Below are 19713 nucleotides of genomic sequence, written 5' to 3' on the forward strand. Positions count from 1 at the left end.
TTATGCCAATAGGCCTGGCTACAAATGCATTTTCCCCAATACCTGTTACTTTGGAAAGCGTACCAGCAGAAAAGAGGAAGGACTCCAAGTATAGTTCCTAAAAACAGACTTTGGCAGTAGATGTGAAATGGGAAAGGCATTTATAAGATGTAAACCAGGCCAACAAATCAAGGCAGTATCTCCAACACACTTGGCTGAGGTTGCTGTACTGAACTAGTGAGCCCAGGTTCTGTCATCAGCCTCTGAGCTTTCTGAGGGTTTCCAGAGGTAAGTCCTATTCAGCTAGGTGGACAGTACCAGGCAGAATGCACATGCTACCATCTATTCTTTGGAAGTACATCTTGGTGGCCAGTTAAAAAACTGTACACACTTCATTTCTTTGTTTAAAGAGTATACTCCATTTATTCAACATCTGTTTGGTGTTCTGCCTTTCACCTTGTGTACTAGGTACCTGGGAGAGATAAAAAGGCAGAAACTGGGGAGTATTAGCAGAGAGGTTCCTGTGTGTGGTCAGCACGAGGACTGACTCTCCCAAAGATTGTCCTGTGGCAGTCACAGCCCTCTACTTTGCCTTCCGTTTTTCACTTCATAGTCACTTCCTTTGTTTCTTTTGTTCTGGATACCTTTTTCTGAGACAGGGGGTTTCTCTGTGCAGCTTTGGAGCCTGTCCTGGAACACCCTTTATAGATCAGGCTGGCCTTGAACTCACAGAGATCTGCCTGTCTCTGCCTCCCAAGTACTGGGAATAAAGGCATGTGTCACCAACTCCTGGCTCTGGATACTTTTCTTCAGTCTAGAATAAATGTTTGTTTTGTCCATCTTAAAAACTCTTCCTTAGCAAAGATAATAACTTTATAGACTTTTAAGAATTGCTTATTTTTAAAAATTATCTTTAATTTTTTTTTTTTTGGTTTATGGAGACAGGGTTTCTTTGTAGCTCTGGGGCCTGTCCTGGAACTTGCTTTGCAGACCAGGCTGGCCTCAAACTCAGAGATCTGCCTGCCTCTGCCTCTCGAATGCTGGGATTAAAGAAGTATGCTGCCGCCACCCGGCTAAAATTATTTTTAATTATGTGTGTGTGTGTGTGTGTATGTTGATGTATGCACATATGAAAGTAAGTACCTAGAGAGGCCAGTAACATTTCATCCCCTGGAAATGGATGGTTGTCTGTGGGTGTTGGGAACTCAACTCAGGTTCTCTGTCAGAGAACTATGTGCTTTTAAATGCTGAGCCATCTCTCCACAGTTCAAAACGTTGTCTGTAATTCCAGTCTTTAAAGTCTGCCTCTGCCTACGGAACAGACCTCTGCTCTGCCACTGCAGATGACTGCTCTACAGAGAAGCAGCCGCATGAATGTCAACGTCACCATCACGTCACTGCTCTTGCCTTCTCCAGTCTGTTCTGCGCAGCCTTCTGGAGACTGAATCATCTAGGGAGCTGTACTCTTGCTCCATCTGTCTATCCCACAAGTATAGAAACTAAAGATGTACAGACAGACCTCTGTTTTCTTTCTTGGTGGTGCTACTATCATGACTTCCTTTAAGCTGAAGTCAGCAGCTTGTCCTGTAGCTGATTTTCAATTCACTCTTCTAGCTGTGAGGATGAGCTAGTCAACTTTTGTTTGATATATTCCAGCAAGGTTCATTAACAGGCTTTAGATTAGCATGTGCCAAATGAAATCTCTCACACTGTAGGTTTCCTTCCCCTTAAACATCTCTCTTCACTGCTCTCTAAAGCTGAACGTGCTAAAGTCATCTCTTGTTCTTCTCTTTTGTTCTTCACATCAGATTGGTACCTAAGCCTAGTGACTACATTCTTAGGGTTGAAGTCCACACATGGGTGGCTCTCCAGTGCTGTAACAACAAGTTCTGGCTCTGAGCTCCAGTTTCCAGGGACCTCCACAGTTATTGTTCTCTGTAAATCTCATACTGTGAAATAAATGAGAAGATCCATTTGCTCATTAGATCATTTTACATACATACACATTCATATTTGATGTATTTTTTTTTTACTCTATTTCAACTTGAAGAAACTCCTACTAATTATTAAGATTTTGGCTTTAGTACCAACTTATCTATCAATATCCTTCTCATTTCCTCAGGACAGAATACTTCCTGTCACTGATAGCAGGCACTTTACTTATCTGACTGCTCTCCAACTAGGAGCTTTTATAGGTTGAGGTGTTTTGCTTATTTTTCTATGTGTCTTGTGGTACATAATTAATGAGGAGTTCATGAGCTGGGTGCTGGTGGCACACACCTTTAATCCCATCACCCAAGATGCAGAGACAGGCAGATCTCTGTGAGTTTGAGGCCAATCTGGTCTACAAAGCAAGTTCCAGGAACAGCCAGAGCTACACAAAGATACCCATCTTAAACAACAAACAAAACAAAAAAAGAGTTCATGAATCCACATATAAAATGAAAATTTTATTTTTTTCTTAAAAAATTGTTTGGCCGGTATGAGTGAAGTTCTTGGCTCAATCCCCATTACTTCCAGGAAAAAAGGCTGTCTCACAGAACTTTAGGGCTCGGCTATAGCTGGGCTATAGCATTTGCTTAGCATGTGTGAGGTCATTGGTTCCAAAAGTTTCTCATTTTTTAAAAAATGGATATTAGATATGACTGGAATCATGCTTTGTGTTCTCCCTCTACTGCAGAACACAATAGGCAATTAATACTTTTCACCAGTGATAGGAATGACGCATAGCTGTATTTCACAACAATATAGATACTTCTGCAGAATAAAAATATCATTAAATGGTTATGATGGTCAGAAAACATACTGAGTTACTCAAATATTACAAGGAGATTGGGTGTGAATTTGATGTATAATATAGAAGACTTGAAGACTGATGATCAAAAGTCCATCACTTATATTGAGAAAACATCATATTGAGTGAGGTAACCCAGCCAGAAAGACAAATATCATATATACTCACTCATAAGTGGCTTTTAGACATAAAGCAAAGAAAACCAGCCTATAATTCACAATCCTAGAGAACCTAGACAACAATGAGGATCCTAAGAGAGACATACATGGATCTAATCTACATGGGGAGTAGAAAAAGACAAGATCTGAGTAAATTGGGGGCATGGGGATTATGAGAGAAGGTAGAAGGGGAGGGGAGAGACAGGGAGGGGAGCAGAGAAAAATGTATAGCTCAATAAAATCAATAAAAAAGAACTATTTAAAAACAAAAAAGTCCTTCACCAAAACTTATTCAGAGACAGTAAAAGCAAAAAGCAAACATAAAGAATTAGTCAATGTCTGTAAATATTTTTTTAAATGTGCTCAAAACAACAATGAACCGAGTTATCACAGGGACTGCTTCTCCTTAGAGGACAGGGTCCCCCAAACAGAGGATGGGGCATAGGTGGAATCCACTCAAGGAAATCTGAGTATGGCTCTGTGGTGAGCCTAAATATCTCTATTCCCTCAGCTGTTCAGCTTTATAAAGTGAGCTTTAGTTCAGAACTACTAAGAAGCCTATTCTAGGTTGTAAGCAACACACAAACCATTGGCTACCCAGCCCTTGTGCCCAAGTTACTCTGCTAGGAGCCCAGACCCTCTGGCATTTGATACTAATGCATTAGAGAATTATCTGTGGGTTTGACTATTTCAGACTCCCTAAATCACTTTCTTTAAAATTTGTTATTATTTTAAATGTCTGAGTGTTTTGCTTGCATGTTTGTTTGTGTACCATGAGTGTGCTTAGTGTCTGTGGAAGTCAGAAGATATGGGATCCCCTGAAACTGGAGTTTCAGAGGGTTATGAGTTCTCATATGGGTGCTAAGAATTTAACTTGGAAGAGCAGCCCGTGTTCTTAACCACTGAAATCTCTCTCTCAACCCCCCCCCCACTTACCATTTTCTTGATGAAAAATGTAACTTAAAGGTAGTTGCGTGTGCACACACACACAACCTTTTTGTTCAGAAATATTTGCATGCTTTCCCCTCACTCTCAGTGGCTGATTCCTGCTGAAGAGATCACCTTTCAGTAGAAGAAATTCTATTTGGTTTTAAAATGTTAAACAAAACACACACCCTTGGTTGTCATGTAATGCTTCTACTGGGAAGCTACCAGCGCAGTGAAGGCATCTTTTCTACAGCAAAACCCTTGCGTGTCTAGTTCTTTCTTGTCAAATCTCCAAAGAAGGGCAAACGCTCCCAGAGCTCCTGGTTACACTGCACTATAGAGAAACAAACAGCTTAAAGAAGATAAGGAAGGCTAAAGAAGGTTCTTTCCTCCCTTCTGTCCAATTTGCAAATTTTAATATTAGGTATTAAAATGTTATGCAAAATTTTTTAAGAGAATAGAAATTATAGTTTATACTTAAATGTTGCTGCTGAAGTTATTTTACTATGGGGAGCCTTAGCAAATAATGGTTCTCAAAAAGCTAATTGGAGCATATGCAATATATGGGGAAAGACTTTGCCAGCTGTATCTACTAACATGTTAAGTCCTCACGGGAATTCCAGGAACGAGGCTAGTGGTTTAGAGCACTTGTTGCTCTTGCAGAGAACCAGGTTTTATTCCTGGTACTACACAGTGGCCCCAAACCATCCACAGTTCCAGCTGCAGGGGATCTGATCCCATTTTCCTACATCCTAAGGCAGCAGGCACATATGGTACACAGTAATACAAAACATTCATATACATAAAATAAAATAAAGGGGAAAAAGGAATTCTAAGCTCAAAATAGATGTTGAGCGAATGAACACTACATCAGAAAATTAAATTACTATAGTGTCATTTTACTTATAAAAACCTCTTATTGTAATGTTTGATTCCATTGAGTTCCATAATGTTAGGACTAAGAGCAGATGTGGAAACTTTCAGAAAAGCAGCTCAAAAATGTTGAAACTTACAGGAAACGAACCAGTAAAACTTAAGAGGAAATGAGTCAAGAAGTGAATCTCAATCTCTTTTTGTAGTAAAAGGGTGTGAAGGTATTTGACTAGTTCAATCCCACAAGTAAATAGCTCATTTACTAACTGGCTTGTCTCTGCTTACCTAGAACATGTTACAAGAATAGTTAAAATAGAGGAGAACTGCCTGCTTTGAGATTTATTTCCTTTCTGTGATGATAAGCAATGAAAAGCAATAAATATGAGGGGCCAAAGGTGAGGGTATGAAACTGAGGTATTCTTTATGAGTCAGGGGAACTAATTATAAATTCATTATGAACTAATAAAATGCCCTGTGTAGTATAAGTACATTATAAATAAAAAGTACTCTAAGCTAAATGGATCTCATTTTCTCTGACCAGCGTAGAATTCCCTTGCTATATGGAATCAGCAATACACATGTAAGTAGCAGGTGCTTGCTAAGGCGGATTTGTGTCATCTTTCAAAAGTCTATGTTAGAGTACGTAGTTCTGAAAATAAAGTGCTTTTACTTCATAAACAGTGATTCTATATTCTGTATTATGAAAGAAGAACATCCTGAAAGCCACACTTTGTAAGACTCTTGTAAAAAAAAAAAACCCCAACTTATATAACTTTGTTCTAAGATGCTAGCATTGATTAATTCTCTGCATCCTGTCAGGGTTGACTATCCACATGTAAGGTATGATTATGTTTAGATTTCTCAGGAACCAAGTATTATGTGGACCTTGTCAACATCACTGTGACTGGGTTGGGCATCTCTTCAGAGGTGCATGCACTGTATCAGACTAGAGTGAATGGCTCTTACACAGCAAATGTAGAGTTTTCATTTGGCTATCCATAAAAATCAAAGCATTAGAAAAAACACTTTGGAAGCTAGTGTGCTGTTTCAAATGCAAGGAGGGATTATGAACAGAGAAACTGTTTCTAGTATAAGAACAGTGCTTCTCAACCTATGGGTTGTGATCCCTTGAGGTCGCATATCAGATATTTACATTATGATTCATGACAATAGAAAAATTGTAATTATGGAGTAGCAATGAAATAATTTTATGGTTGTGGTCAGCACAACACGAGGAACTGGATTAAAGGGCTGCAGATTAGGAAGGTTGAGAACCACCGACAGGAGTGTAATGCAGAGGCGTATGTCCAAATGATGAGTGTTACGTGGAGGAATCAGGCATGTACCCTGGCAGCAGAGAAGAAAGCGGTGTGACACTCACAGGATGCTCATCTCATGTTGACACCTCTCTCCCTCCTCCTCTGCCATCAAGGAGCTCCTTCCTGGAAGTTCCCTATGAACAAACTGCTATAGACTCAGGGCTAGACTTAGTTAAGCATTTAAGTTAGAGTGATAACAATTCTGCACGGAAGGCTTAACTAATGAAGAAATAATTTTCATTGATTATTAAAATGTAAATACTAGAATATTTGAAACAATTAGCAATCACCACAAAACAATTTACTGCAGTTCAATGTATACAAGTAGTAATATGTGATTTTTTAAAAAGCCTCTTTTAAGCTGGCATGGTGCTACACACCTTTAATCCCAGCACTCAGGAGGCAGAGGCAGGCAGATCTCTGTGAGTTCAAGGCCATCCTGGTCTACATAGCAACTTCCAGGACATCCAGGTTAATGGGAGATTCTGTCTCAACAATAACAACAACAACAACAAAAAAAATCAAAAGCCAACTCTGTACCTACATGCAATCTCAAGAACAAGCATCACTGTAAGCAGAAGATAGCTGAGAGCTTTACAGAAAGAATGAGCTAAAGGAAGGAGTCTAGGATTCTAGAAGACAAAGAGCAAGAAGAAAGATGGAATGGTTAAGCCTGTGTTCGATGAAAAGAATGACATAACTTGGTTAGAGTGTTGGCTTCCCAGAGGCAGTGCCTTTCTGATATGAAAGGAAAAAACAGTTGGGCAGGACCTGGAGTGCCATACCTAGGAGTTTGTGTTCTTCAGACTCTGAAGTTCTAAACAGGGTTGTTTTGGTTGGCCAACAGTATGGGAAATGGCCAGAGGGTAGTAGATTGCTTTGGGGCTCTTACAGTATACAGAGAACTTGAAAACAAGGGTCTCTATCAGGCTAGTGTGAGCTGTAAGGAAAGATACCTGTAGGGTGAGCCCGCCAGGATGAAGACTGATGAGCTACGCTGCTGTCATGGCTGGATGTGAGACCAGCCACTATATCCTATTAGGTTGGACAGAGTGGGAAGGCAGCAGGAAGAATAGGTCAATGGGAGATGTTTAGGCTTGGACTTCCTGAAGCTCATGTATCACTGTAGTAGCTTCAGAGAGGCAGTATCACTCAGTGTCCTTTCTCTCTCTCTCTGGGCCATAGCATATACCTGCATGCCACATCTTACCACACCGGACTTGCACATACTGAAAGGCTCACGCTGGGGACTCTCTGATGATGAAGGTACACACACAGTAAAGATGATAAAGCCTCTTGACGGAAATACTGCAGAATAACCTCCAGGGATAATTTTTTTATCTTGTTCTATATATATCTGCCTGAGTGACACAGATATGTAACAGGGATAGCACCCACTCATCAGTCACCACTATCTGAGGAGGGCAGAATGGGTCTGAATCACAGGGAAGCACCCCCACCTCTTCTAACCGCAAGTGCTCCAGCAGGGCACGGCAACATTTCACTGCAACTCTGAGATTGTTCTAGTCTTGCACAATATTGAAGACAGGGAAAACTCTTTGAAGAGCCAGCAGTGGAAACATAATAATGCTTCCTGGCATTTAAAATGTCTTATGCTATTGAAAGAAATTATCCATTATCTTGAAGTGTGCACTTGACTGAGTCTACACTTACAGAAACATCTAGGGAATTTTAAAACATCCTTTTCTTAATAAAAGAAAAGAAAAGAAAATGGGAGGTCAGTGAAATGAATGCAATATTGCAGTATTAGGTTTTAGACAAAAAAATGCCAAAGAAAAGTTCACATAACAGAAAATAATTCTGTTTTCTAAGCTCTCAACATTACCAGACAAAAACTCATCTATAAACAGCGTAGGGAACAAATATTACTGCCTTTAATAACTAGCTACCTGCTGGACACAGGAATTGCCTCTTTCTAGAAAAACAAAACCATTCTCAAAAACAGGTTGAAAACTGGATAATAAGAAATGACCCAAAAATTAATTAACTAAATAGAACACTGAAGTAAATAAAGGAAAAATTAGCCTATCAAAATAAAAGAAACACGATTAAATTAGGCTCCAAAAGACCTATGAGGAACTCATAAAAAGAGTAATATGCACTTACCTGGTTTTTTATTCTTTTATGATTTAATTTCTAATTTTACTCACTACTATCTGATAATTACATGAAACACTTATTTTAACCATGGGCAATTTAAACTATTTTAATTTTTATTTCAAGGCCATGAGAAAAAGGAACCTATTTATTGCTTAAGGGAATTTTTTTAAAACAAAAATTAAAGCTTAATCTTTCATGTTTTAAAGCCAAGACTATTTAAAATCATTTATAATAATGCTGTAGGGAGACTTTTTCTTGGTATGCAAAATTAAAAAGATAAATTTACAATTATGAAAAAATTAATAGTTTGGGGATTAAATTGTCTCTTTCCTTTGTAGATGAATTTGTCTGGAAATTATGAGACATATTTAAACACTGGGTACATACAAGCCTTGTGTAAAAGTGAGAAGATGAGGCCTCATGCATTTTACAGTGTGACCGTTCATGGTACAGACAGTAAGAATGCTCTACTATCATAGTTAAAATGTATAATAGCACTAGCCCTATGAATGGATTCTAACACTACTTTATAAGTGATAATCCTGATAAAGAATAGAGTCAGGAATGCTGCTAATCACATTTTACAACTCTGAAAGAATCCCTGATAGAAATTAGACAAATAGACAAATACATTGATTTTTAGTTAAACAACAACAAAAATGTTTTAGTTATATAGAAAAAAATAATTGAAATGTAAGATTTAAATAGTTTCTGCTGCCACACATAAAGGTTCTAATGAAATACTTTAGCTATTATACAGAGCATCCCTTAGCAGGGAAAAGCATTTTCAGTGACCCTCAGGTAGCATCATCTACTGAAGGGCAGCATGCCGCTTCAGGAAGAAAGGGAAGGACACTTTGCTAATGGGACATTTTGACCACAGCAGAAAGCAGGCAAATACACCTTCAGATACATTATCTCTTTGGCTACAAGAATGTTTTCATATAATTACAATTCCATTCTGACAAACAGGCCATATTCCTAGGCTGAGCACCCTCCATTTTAAGAAGGTTAAAATTAAATTCATAGCTATGGCAGCACAAGTTTTTACTCTAGTATTTGTGAGGCAGAGGCAGGCTGATCTCTGTAAGTTCCAGACCAGCAAGGTATATAATGTTAGACCCTGTCTTAAAAAACCCAAAAAATAATACAATAAAATATAAAAAAATAAAAATTCATGATTTTTAAATATTGGATGGAACGGCACTATGGTTTGAATCTGAAATGTCTCCTATAGGCTAATATGATGAGAGCTTTCCCCCAGCTAATGACATAATTTTGTAAAGCAGTAACTTCTGGAGTTGAGAACTACCTCGAGGAAGTGTATTACTGGTGGCATATTGTTAGAAGTTGTATCTTGCCCTGGCTACTTCCTGTATTTTGTCTTTACTTCCTGTTGACATTGGGCAGATAGCCTCCTCAGCAACAGTCTTTCACAGACAGTGAAGCTCCTTGCCATGGGCCCCAAAGCAGGACCAAATGACTGTGGAATGAGTCCTCTGAAACCATATACAAATAAAAAAATCTTTCTTCCCTTTGCCATATTCCATGAGGCATTCTGTCACATTGACCAGAGAACTGACACAAATGGCTATGGACCCACTGACAAGGGCCTGTTCTGTTTTGTTTTTGAGACAGGGCAGGGTCTCATTCTTTTCTCTGGCTATGTTGGAACTCACTATGTAGACCAGGCTGGTCTGGTCTCACAGAAGTGAAACAGAGATCCACCTGCCTCTGCCTCTCCAAGTGCTGGGATTAGGGGCGTGCGCCACCCCCAGTTAAGCCCTACTGTTTTCTTTCCTCTCCCTGTCACTCATTCCTGAGAGTACCAGGACATCCTTTCTAGTTTACAGTCACTACAAGTTCCTTCTTGTCTATGTCCTTTTCTGAAAACTACATGGCTTCCTTCTCTCCACTCAGGCTTTTGTGTAAATATCACCTTTTGATAGAGGATTTTCTCCTTTCAGATCCTTCGCTGTACACGTTACTCTATTCTTATCAGTATCAACAGACCTACCACACCTAAATTAACTTTACTCATTCATTCATTCATTCATTCATTTATTTTTTGATGTCTCCTGAAAGGCTTAAAGACTCCTAGGTATTATATATTCCTACCACAAAGACAGTATCTAGTATTGTGAAATAACTTACAGATATTATTTATTGAATATAACATTTTCACATTTAGCATATTTTAAGAAAATCAATGCTGTTTTCATATGGGAGAAACTGATAATGTTAAAGATGTTTGTGATGATTGATACTGCCAGCTCGACAAGGTCTAGAACCACCTAGAAGACAAACCTTCAGCTGCATCTGTGGGGATATTCCAGAGATGTGTAACTGAAGAGAGAAGACCTACCCTCAATGTGGGTTGCACCTATGATCACCCTATGATCTGGAAGGGGGACTAAATAAAAAGGAGAAAGTGAGCTGAGCTGAGTACCAGCATCCATCCTTTGCTTCAGACTGTAGATGCAATGTGACTAGCAGCCCAAGGTTCTACAGCTACAGCTTCCTGACCATGAAGGGCTTATACCCTTGAACTACTAGCAAAAATAAATACCCACGCACCCCAAAATTGTTTATGTCTGAGTAAGAAAAGTAGTTAATATAGGGTCATCAGAGGATTTATTCAGATAAATCTGTGGATCAAATTAAAGCTATAAGTTAATTTCTTGAAAAATTAGACTGTCAAAAGTTGATTTTTCGGGAATACTATTCATTGCATAAAGTGAAGCCCCACACAATAAAGATGTATTTTTAAAATACTTGAAAGAATTAAATCACTATGCTTATGGGCTGCTGTTTGGAGATTTTAGCATAGCAGGGTTAAGTTTAGTAGAGTCTCATAAATATTGCTTGGGTCTCTTCTCTCAAAACTAAGCTGGTAAAATGTTTAAGATACATAATATTTAACAAAGATCCAAGGACTATTTCTCCTTTCAGGTTTACATGTTCAAGGGGCATGCCTTATTGCTTCTTGAAGTTGGGGTTCTTGAGAATGATGGTCAGTAATATGCTGTAGCCTTCATTTCTTGTATTTCTATAAGAAAACCTTGCAGAATTATAATAAAGTTCTATAGCGATTAAGCTAATCACCTGGGCACAGATGATAGAAGGCCATGGAATTTTCAAAGTTATAAGCAAGATTGTCCAAGCCAACTCCCTCATACATTACAGAGGACAGAGATTATGTATTAGGCCCAGAATATTCAGAGAAAGAAGCCGTTGAAACATTTTGTTTTTCTTTTTTAAAAATAAAGAAAACAAATCATGGTATCTAAATAACCATATTAGGCCTTTCTTATACAAAAACGAAAATGATACTAGCCCTTGAATGAGGCAACAAAATTTTTAGGGAAAAAAGACAATTACATAGCCCAGAATGTGACCATAAATAAATTACATAATGTTCTTTATTATATCATGAATTTTAAAGTCGAAAGTACAGGATGGAGTTGGTGTGAAATCCAACCAACACCAGAAAGATCAGAGTTTTCCCTTTTAAGAGAATGGGACACAAAAGCAGGACTGTGAGACTAAAGGTCGCTGTAATGATACCCAAGTATTAGGTGAACAAAAGGAAACTTTTGTAAAAATGAAGTATGTGCATTCTCTCATTGAAAACTTTTCTCCTTTTCTCCTTGGAGAAAACACACACGACCAATTCCAGAGTCCCCATGAAGGTTCTCCTGGGCACATCCAGCTTCACCCCTTGCCTCTGTGTGTCTGAATGCTTGCATGAACACTGGTCTTGCATCATGTGCAGGAAGAGGAAGTCTTCCACTTACCGGGACTTGTGAGGGCTCCCAGGGCACTGCTTGTGGTAGAGAGAGGGTTTGCATTGGTGCTGGTGGCTGAGGTTTGGGCGGCAGCTGCAGCAGCAGCCAGTGTTGCCAGATTCTGTAATTGTAAAGCATTCATGCCTGCAGAGGAAGAGAAAAGAGATCTTAGCCCAAATTTTCCTGTTTTCTAAAATGAAATTCACCCCGCCCCCAACAGACCCCCTGCTCTTGGTCCTGTGATATCGTGCTCATCTGAGTTGTTTCAAGGATAGGTGTGGTTTCACCACTTGAGTAGGAACTGGGATCTGTTTCTCAGAGGACACCTCCTTTGAGTTTTAATATCATCTTCCATTTCTTGAGATGGAGTGCTAGGAAGTGCATTGTATCCAGTACTTCTGAGCAGACTCAGCTCAGTTTGGCACTGTCTATTCTAACTTGAGAGATGTAACTATGGAGTTAACAGAGTATTCTGTACTGAATGAACAGGGTAATGGGGACTGGAAACTTTTACCTATGAGGTGGCTGTCATGAAAATGGTGAGGGCTGGGCATAGGCAGCTGCAGGACAAGCACTGGAGTAAACTCTGCATTCCCTAACTTGACAGGTACAAAGATACTACAGAAGAATTAAAGATCATTGCGTAAATGCTCCTGCTCTGAAACTGAGCTGACGCAGGTGCTAATCTTGGCTTTGTCATTTTTCCAGATACATGGATGTAGACAATTACTCAGCCTCTTCATTTCTCAGTGACCAGGTGAACTGTACATGAATGCAGAGAACTGTGCAAATAAATATGATGAATGAAAATTACTCTAGCATCATCTAAGTACTCAAAGAATGTTAGTGGTGAATACCTCCAGACTTATCTGATCATGTCTCCACAGTAGGAACTCAGTGTAGGATGGACAAGAATCGGCAGTACCTTAAATCATTTTAAGTGTAGCCTGATGACCTGAGGTCTCCATCCTCAGGGCCTACTTGGTGGAAGGAGACAACTAACTCTGACAAGCTGTCCTCTGATCTACAGATGTATGTGGTAGTAGACAGACAGACAGACAGACACACACACACATTAAACCTACAGTCAACACATTTTCGACTAGAATGAATTTCTGATTATTAAAGTTAAGAGACAAAATGCAAACAAAGTGTGCAAGAGTGTAAGGTGGGCTGAGGCTGGGCTCTGGCCTGCTGCCTTTATTGTTTAGATTTTCAATATTCTTCTCCTCAGTCCTTCTGTACTCAGTCAACAGGTCCTCTAAATACCTGAGGTAATTTCCCCCAAGATTCGTCTCAGCAAGTAAAAGTAACAATGTGTCTTTTCCTATAGAGAAAGAGACAGGAGTCAAGTAATCAGCTTAATTTTACCTTCTCATGATTCAATTCCAGATACTCAATAACTATCTCTTCAACGAATTTGACTTAAGAAGAGCAGCCTGATAATGGTTCATATGGCCTATGAGGAAGACAGTTTTTCTATCCTAAGCAAATTCCAGACAGCATTGCACAGCTGGCTGAGTGCAGGAAGAAGAGCCTGGCTGCTGAGCCCTAGAAATAGTACTGCTTCTGTGCTCTTTTGCTTGGGCTCCTGATTTGAAAAGAAGCTCCTGAGGAGTTTGCTGTAAAGTGAGTTTTCAGTATGTCACAAATCACTTCCTGCCTTCCTTCAGGAGCCATTGGACTTGCTGGGTTGTGTAAATCCAAACAGCTACCCACTTCTTTGGCAGCAATGCAGAGATGCAGGATATGGAATATGTGAAATCTAGCCATCAAATGTGTCTGGGAGTAAAGCTCTCTCTGTCTCTCTGGTGATGGTCTAACAGTGGTGTATTTATTAGAAGCACTGTGGGGATTAAGAAGCACTGGGCTAATTTTTCAGGTTCATTTTAGTGAAGTGGGAAAAGTACGGGACTTGCCTGGCTTTAGTGGAGACCCACTCAGATCAAATAAAGACTGTGTTTCTTGAAAGCTACCTGAACACACTTCATACTCAAGTGTGACAAGAGCACCTGGACTGTGAGTGATTTTGCAGAGTGAGATCCACTGCACAGAGTCATCTGTCCTCTTTTCATTACTAATGTTCCCTCTAATGTTCTAAAGATGTGAACCATATGACTATACTACGGACAGTTGGGCATATAAGAAGAGGACTTAGCAATGAAATTAAAACCTCACCCATGCATTTGGCACCAGTTAGTAACAATTATTATAGACTCAGGTCAGAGGGCCCTTTTCCAGTACTCTTAAGACTCTCCCTAAGGGAGAAGCACATTATTAGAACCAGAGTCAGAAGGCTCTGTATCAACTGGCCTGACTGAGTACATTCAATGGGTTAGTAATATCAGGTCCTTGTTTAAAAGCCCTGAGCATAGTCTTCTGATCCCATGGTCACTGCCTCCCTCCGACAACTCAATTTGAATCTAACAATCTAGTTTCTTTGTGTTACCCATAAACTTCTTTACTTGTTTTGTATCCTATTTAGATACTATATGTAATTCCTATCCTTATAATAAAATACTAAGATTTTTGAGGACAAAGATTCTATCTCATGTTAAAGTCTACCAACATACACACACATACACATACGCGCGTGCGCGCGCGCACACACACACACACACACACACACACACACACACACAGAGAGAGAGAGAGAGAGAGAGAGAGAGAGAGAGAGAGAGAGAGAGAGAGAATATGAATACATCAATACATGATAGGTCATGGATAGACTCACATGAGTGATTTGAATAATAGCACACAATTTGAATAAAGTGTTATAAAGAATATTGTCTGTACAGCCAATCATTGTTTTTATTTCCCCTACGGATACACTAGTACCAAATATTCACTGTTTTCCCACAATCATTTGTTAATTAAACATATACTTGTTAGACAGACATCCTTTACCTTACATACTGACATTTATTACAGGTCTTGGAGCCAAGTTGGCAACAACGAGGCTCTCTTCTGTTCTGTCTCTGTATGAGTTCAGAGTGAGGGTAGGTATCCCTTCCAAAGTGACCTTCCTAATTTCCCCTTCACACATATCACCATCTGAGAGAGTCTCTGCCATCTTCTTCAACCTTTTCTTGTTGATAAATAGAAAGGTCAGATAGAATAATAGTCTCCATGATACCACTTTGGGGGATGGCTAACATGGTGCAAAGACCATGCCGCAATGCAAACACAAGCTATTGGCCAAGGTAGTCAAGATGAGGACCTATTAGTCCATTCCCTCATTCGTTCTCTGTTATGCACTGGTTATGATCCTACGATGAGTAAGAGCTTGGAAAACTTTCAGTGGGCATGGTGCTTTTCAACCCTTCACTGACAAACAGCAAATCCCTGGTGACAGGTTTGGGTTCTTTCTGCCACAAATGGGCCAGGGTGTTCTCATTCAAAATTAGACATCTCATTTACCATCCCCCTTCTTTCTTAGGGTCGGCTGTTTGCTGTAAGAAACTGGGTGGGGCAGGCTCTCAGAGTTTCTCTGCCTTCCATCACCAGACTTTCCCAGAGCACTAGATTACCTTCTGCCTTGAACTGCTTCCTACCTAAAGCTGTTCTGAGGGACTGCAATAACACTCCTGCCCTTTACTAACTTTGTCTTCTTCTTCCTGGGCCCACAGTCAGTCTTACATGGTCCTTGCTTCCAGTCATTTGGTTCCTTTCACTTCTTCATGAGGCAGGGAGTGCTCCCAGTCTTCCCTTCTTTCCCAGTTCCTACAGCAGGCCCCTTTTCCCACACCCCACTCATGGGATGGCAGGGAGTGCTCCCAGTCTTCCCTTCTTTCCCAGTTCCTACAGCAAACCCCCATTCCCACCCCACTCATGGGGTAGGGAGTGCTCCCAGTATTCCCTTCTTTCCCAGTTCCTACAGCAGGCCCCTCTTCCCACCCCACTCGTACTTCCTCTTTCACCAAGAAAGGGCACCAGACGGAAAGGCACCTGTCACCCTTCTTGGAAGCTGGCTCTGGCTTGGCAAACAGCTTTTCTGAGAAGAAAAATGGACACATTTAACTTCTGCTCAGCTGGGCACCTCTCAAACCAAGGGCAATAATCTAGGTGACTAATAATACAAAATACCTAAGTTTTAGGAAATCTAAAAGTGAGCTAGTATGATGATGGCAAAAAGAAAAAACTTGGGAGTGAGGAGATTCAAGTTTTCATTCATTATTTAATAAGAAAATTCCTCAAAAATAAAGAAATTATGTAGAAAACAGATGTGCAATATTCCAACTTGAAATTTAAGATTAAAAAAATTATAAGGAGAAGGGCATGAAAATTTAATTTAATGTTCACCTTAGGTTATTTTGTGTCTTACTGTTCATGGCAATTACCATAAATCTGCATATCAATAAGTGAGAACAGATGTCAGTTGTTACAAGTGCTTGCCAATCAGGTCTGTTAAAAAGTGACAGATGGGTGGTTATAGAGCACTCTCATAAGGCCTATTAGCACAGTCACAGGAAGTGTCTGTGGTGTGGACTGCTGGAGACTCAGGGAAGAACACAGGGTCTTTGTGGGCCTATGAGCACACTTCACTCTGGGAGCCGCTCCAACTGCAGCTTCTGAGGCTGCCCAGACGCTGCTTTTGGAAATTCTCTTCTTTACTTGTGAAAGACACTTTCAGACAATCTTCTCAGAGACTGGATTTTAAATTCACAAAAGGAGAAAAGAATTTTGTTGTTTTAAGCAAATGTTTCACTACACTTTATTATTACTTTCAAAATTTAGAGCCGACTTCTAGAAGGTAATTGCAGTCAGCTCAATCAGATCTGAAATGAAGCTGTTCCCTTATTCCTCAGCAGGTAATTCTTCACCTTTAGCTTCAAGTCTCCACGGTTTTATGATCCTAGGAGAGGACAGAGATCATTTGGGAGAGTACTTGCTTATCATGCACAGAGCCCTGGGTTCCACACCCAGCACTGCAGAAACTGCCTGTGAAGGTACATACTGGCGTTTCAGAGGGTAGAGGCAGGAGGATCATGAGTTCATGGTTATCCTTGGTCATGTATTGAGTTTGTTCTCAGGGACTAAAGGTGCAGGTCTTTAATGCCAGCACTCGGGAGACGGAGGCAGGCAGATCTCTGTGAGTTACAGCCTACTCTTAATAAATTGGAAACACTTTCCAGAGTGAAGTGGGGTAGTTTACTATTTGTCCTAGCGGCTACTTCTTTAGCAGCTGTGGGGCTCTACTTTCAACTGGGATTTGTTATCTGCCCAGTAGACCACCTGTGTCGGCACCTTATTGGAGCTTATGTTTATGTGAACACACATGGCCTGGCTGGGACACAGTGCTGTGTCATAAGCCTTATGGGCACAGGCAGCTCAGGTTTTGAATCAGGCTGAACTGGTTTTGTAATGTGACTTATGTTAAATGTATTAGCCCGTCTTCTTAGCCTCACTTGCCCACTTGTTCCATGGCATGCCAATAGTTCCATATTCATAAGTGGTACTTGAGAGGTCTGTATCCTAGTCCACACCACTCCAGTTAATGGTGCTATGGTGTCAAGGTAACGTATTTAACCATTTCACACTTCTGTTTTTCCAGTTTGCAATGTAGTAAAGAGGTGACTTTTGCTTTTGGTATACTCTTACAAAGAATTAGGGTAAATGCAAATGTTGAAGTGTCACCTCTGATTTCCCATTAGACAGTCTTCTGAGGTGCCACAGTAGCCGTGAAGAAGTTAAAAATCAAAAGCATACTTGGTCCTTATTCTTTTTTCCTTCACCTAAGATACATACTCTCTTAGGTTAGTTGCAGAGCCCATGTTTCTCAAATTTCAAAAATTCACTGAACAAATACTAGAAAAGAGCTAAATATGAGTATGTTTTTGTTAGAAATTTTAAAAGGTAAAATAAAATTGATTACCTTCAAGCACAGTAAGTACACATAAAAGGGTTCAGCTTATGAAGATTTGATCCTAAATCCATTTCTGCATTAAAATTCCACATTTAGTAAAGCTTATTCTTTTATAGAAACCACAAAAAATATAGTTTCAAAGGAAAATGGTTTAGATTTTTTGAAGAAATCATATAGCTGATATATGGCTACAGAATAAAGCATAGCTCATTATGCCATAAATTGGAGCTACAGGCAGATGCGGCTGACTTGAGAAGGAGCTTATGTGGAACTTCCCTTAAGAATGAGCATTCTGAGACCACTGGGGTGAGACTATCATACCAATGACAACATGATAGGGCCTTGAAGGGAGACAGTCTCCTTTAAAAAAAAAAAAAACCCGGAGTAGCTTCATCAGGAGAGACAGCTTGAAGTGGTAGAGTAGGAGAGACAGCCATGAAGAGATAGAGACAGACACATGAAGCATGTCACTACAGGAAAAGCCTTCGCATGCTCTCAACAACACACAGCTGCTGACTTCTCTAGGTTTTCAGGAGATGGTGTGAACATGATTAAGTATAGCTTAGCATATATGCCAAGATGCAGACATTAGGTAGTACTTTAAACTTACCTTGCAGCAGCAATAGGGAGAGGCTGTGTAGTGATATTTCATTTGTATTCTAACAAATAAAGCTTGCCTGAAGATGAGAGAGTAAAACAGCTGCCCTGGTCAGTCTTACAGACCAGGCAGTGGTGACACACACCTTTATTTATTTATTTTTTATTTTATTTTTCTATTTCATTTTGTTTTTTGAAACAGGGTTTCTCTGTAGCTTTGAAGCCTGTCCTGGAACTAGCTCTTGTAGACCAGGCTGGCCTCGAACTCAGAGAGATCTGCTTGCCTCTGCCTCCTGAGTGCTGGGATTAGAGGTGTGTTCCCCCACCACCCGGCTGACACACACTTTTAATCCCAGTAGCCACACTAGTTGCCATAGAAAACAGGCGGTAGTGGTGCATACTTTTAATTCCAGGTCAAGAGAGGAACATAAGATGGGAGGAAACAGCTCTCAGGGAGTCTCATTCTGAGGATTCCTGGAGTTAGGACCACCACTTCGGACTGAGGTAGAGGTAAGAGTCAGTGGCTGGCTGTTTTGCTTTTCTGACCTTCAGGTTGAAGCCAATATCTATCTCTGGGATTTTATTAATCATGCTACAGAGCTGCAAGGATATCATAGTTTCTTAACTGTAACAGCTGCAGGGATATGTGACCTGATTTTTGTGACTGACAGAGAAAGGTAGATAGCTACAGGGTCTGTAGTCCAACAATCAGACTTTACTGATGTGATTATTTAATAATGTACCATCTAAAATTTATTTTTCTGTTTTCTTTTTGCCTTTTTTCTCTCCTCAAATGAAAAATGTTTTGTTCATATAAATGAACCATTTTTAAATCTCTGCTTTCTGAAAGACTATTACGCTTTGATAGTTGTTCATAGCCAAATAGTATTAGTTTGCAAAATGTTTCACACTCTTTGGAAGTATGAGTTGTGTATTTCCTCACCTTTACTATGTCAGACTATCAATCATTCAATAAACATCTGAACACCAGTTGGGACTGGGATTAAATTAAATACCTTCTACCTTATTATTTGGCTATATGGCTTTTACTATATTTATCATGTATAATGTGCTCTGTAACATGTTTTATATTAGACAAACTATCTCCAAACTCTCATACATGTGTGAAGGTAGTAACAATGGTTTTAATGGTGATTTTCAGTTTATAGGTAAAGCTAAGGTTAAGTTTTGTAATTAAAAAATGGGCATTTAACTTTAGCTCAAGTGGGAATGCATCCTAAATATAAATTTTTTGCCTGTCAATTCAAAGATTTATTTCCACTCATCTGTT

At 39.7% G+C, this 19713-nt stretch overlaps 1 protein-coding gene across 7 annotated transcripts in view; it reads right to left on the bottom strand.

Annotated features, from left to right (window-relative positions):
* Celf2 (CUGBP Elav-like family member 2) overlaps positions 1–19713 on the bottom strand; it is a 526057-nt gene that overhangs the window by 36172 nt on the left and 470172 nt on the right. For all 7 annotated transcript variants that reach the window (XM_038332725.1, XM_038332722.1, XM_038332724.1 and 4 more), the window contains one exon: positions 11969–12103. In XM_038332725.1, coding sequence (XP_038188653.1) covers positions 11969–12103 — 135 coding nt within the window. The remainder of the gene's footprint in view (positions 1–11968; positions 12104–19713) is intronic.

This window comes from Arvicola amphibius, chromosome 6 (assembly GCF_903992535.2).
Source record: "Arvicola amphibius chromosome 6, mArvAmp1.2, whole genome shotgun sequence".
Classification (NCBI taxonomy): Eukaryota; Metazoa; Chordata; class Mammalia; order Rodentia; family Cricetidae; genus Arvicola; species Arvicola amphibius.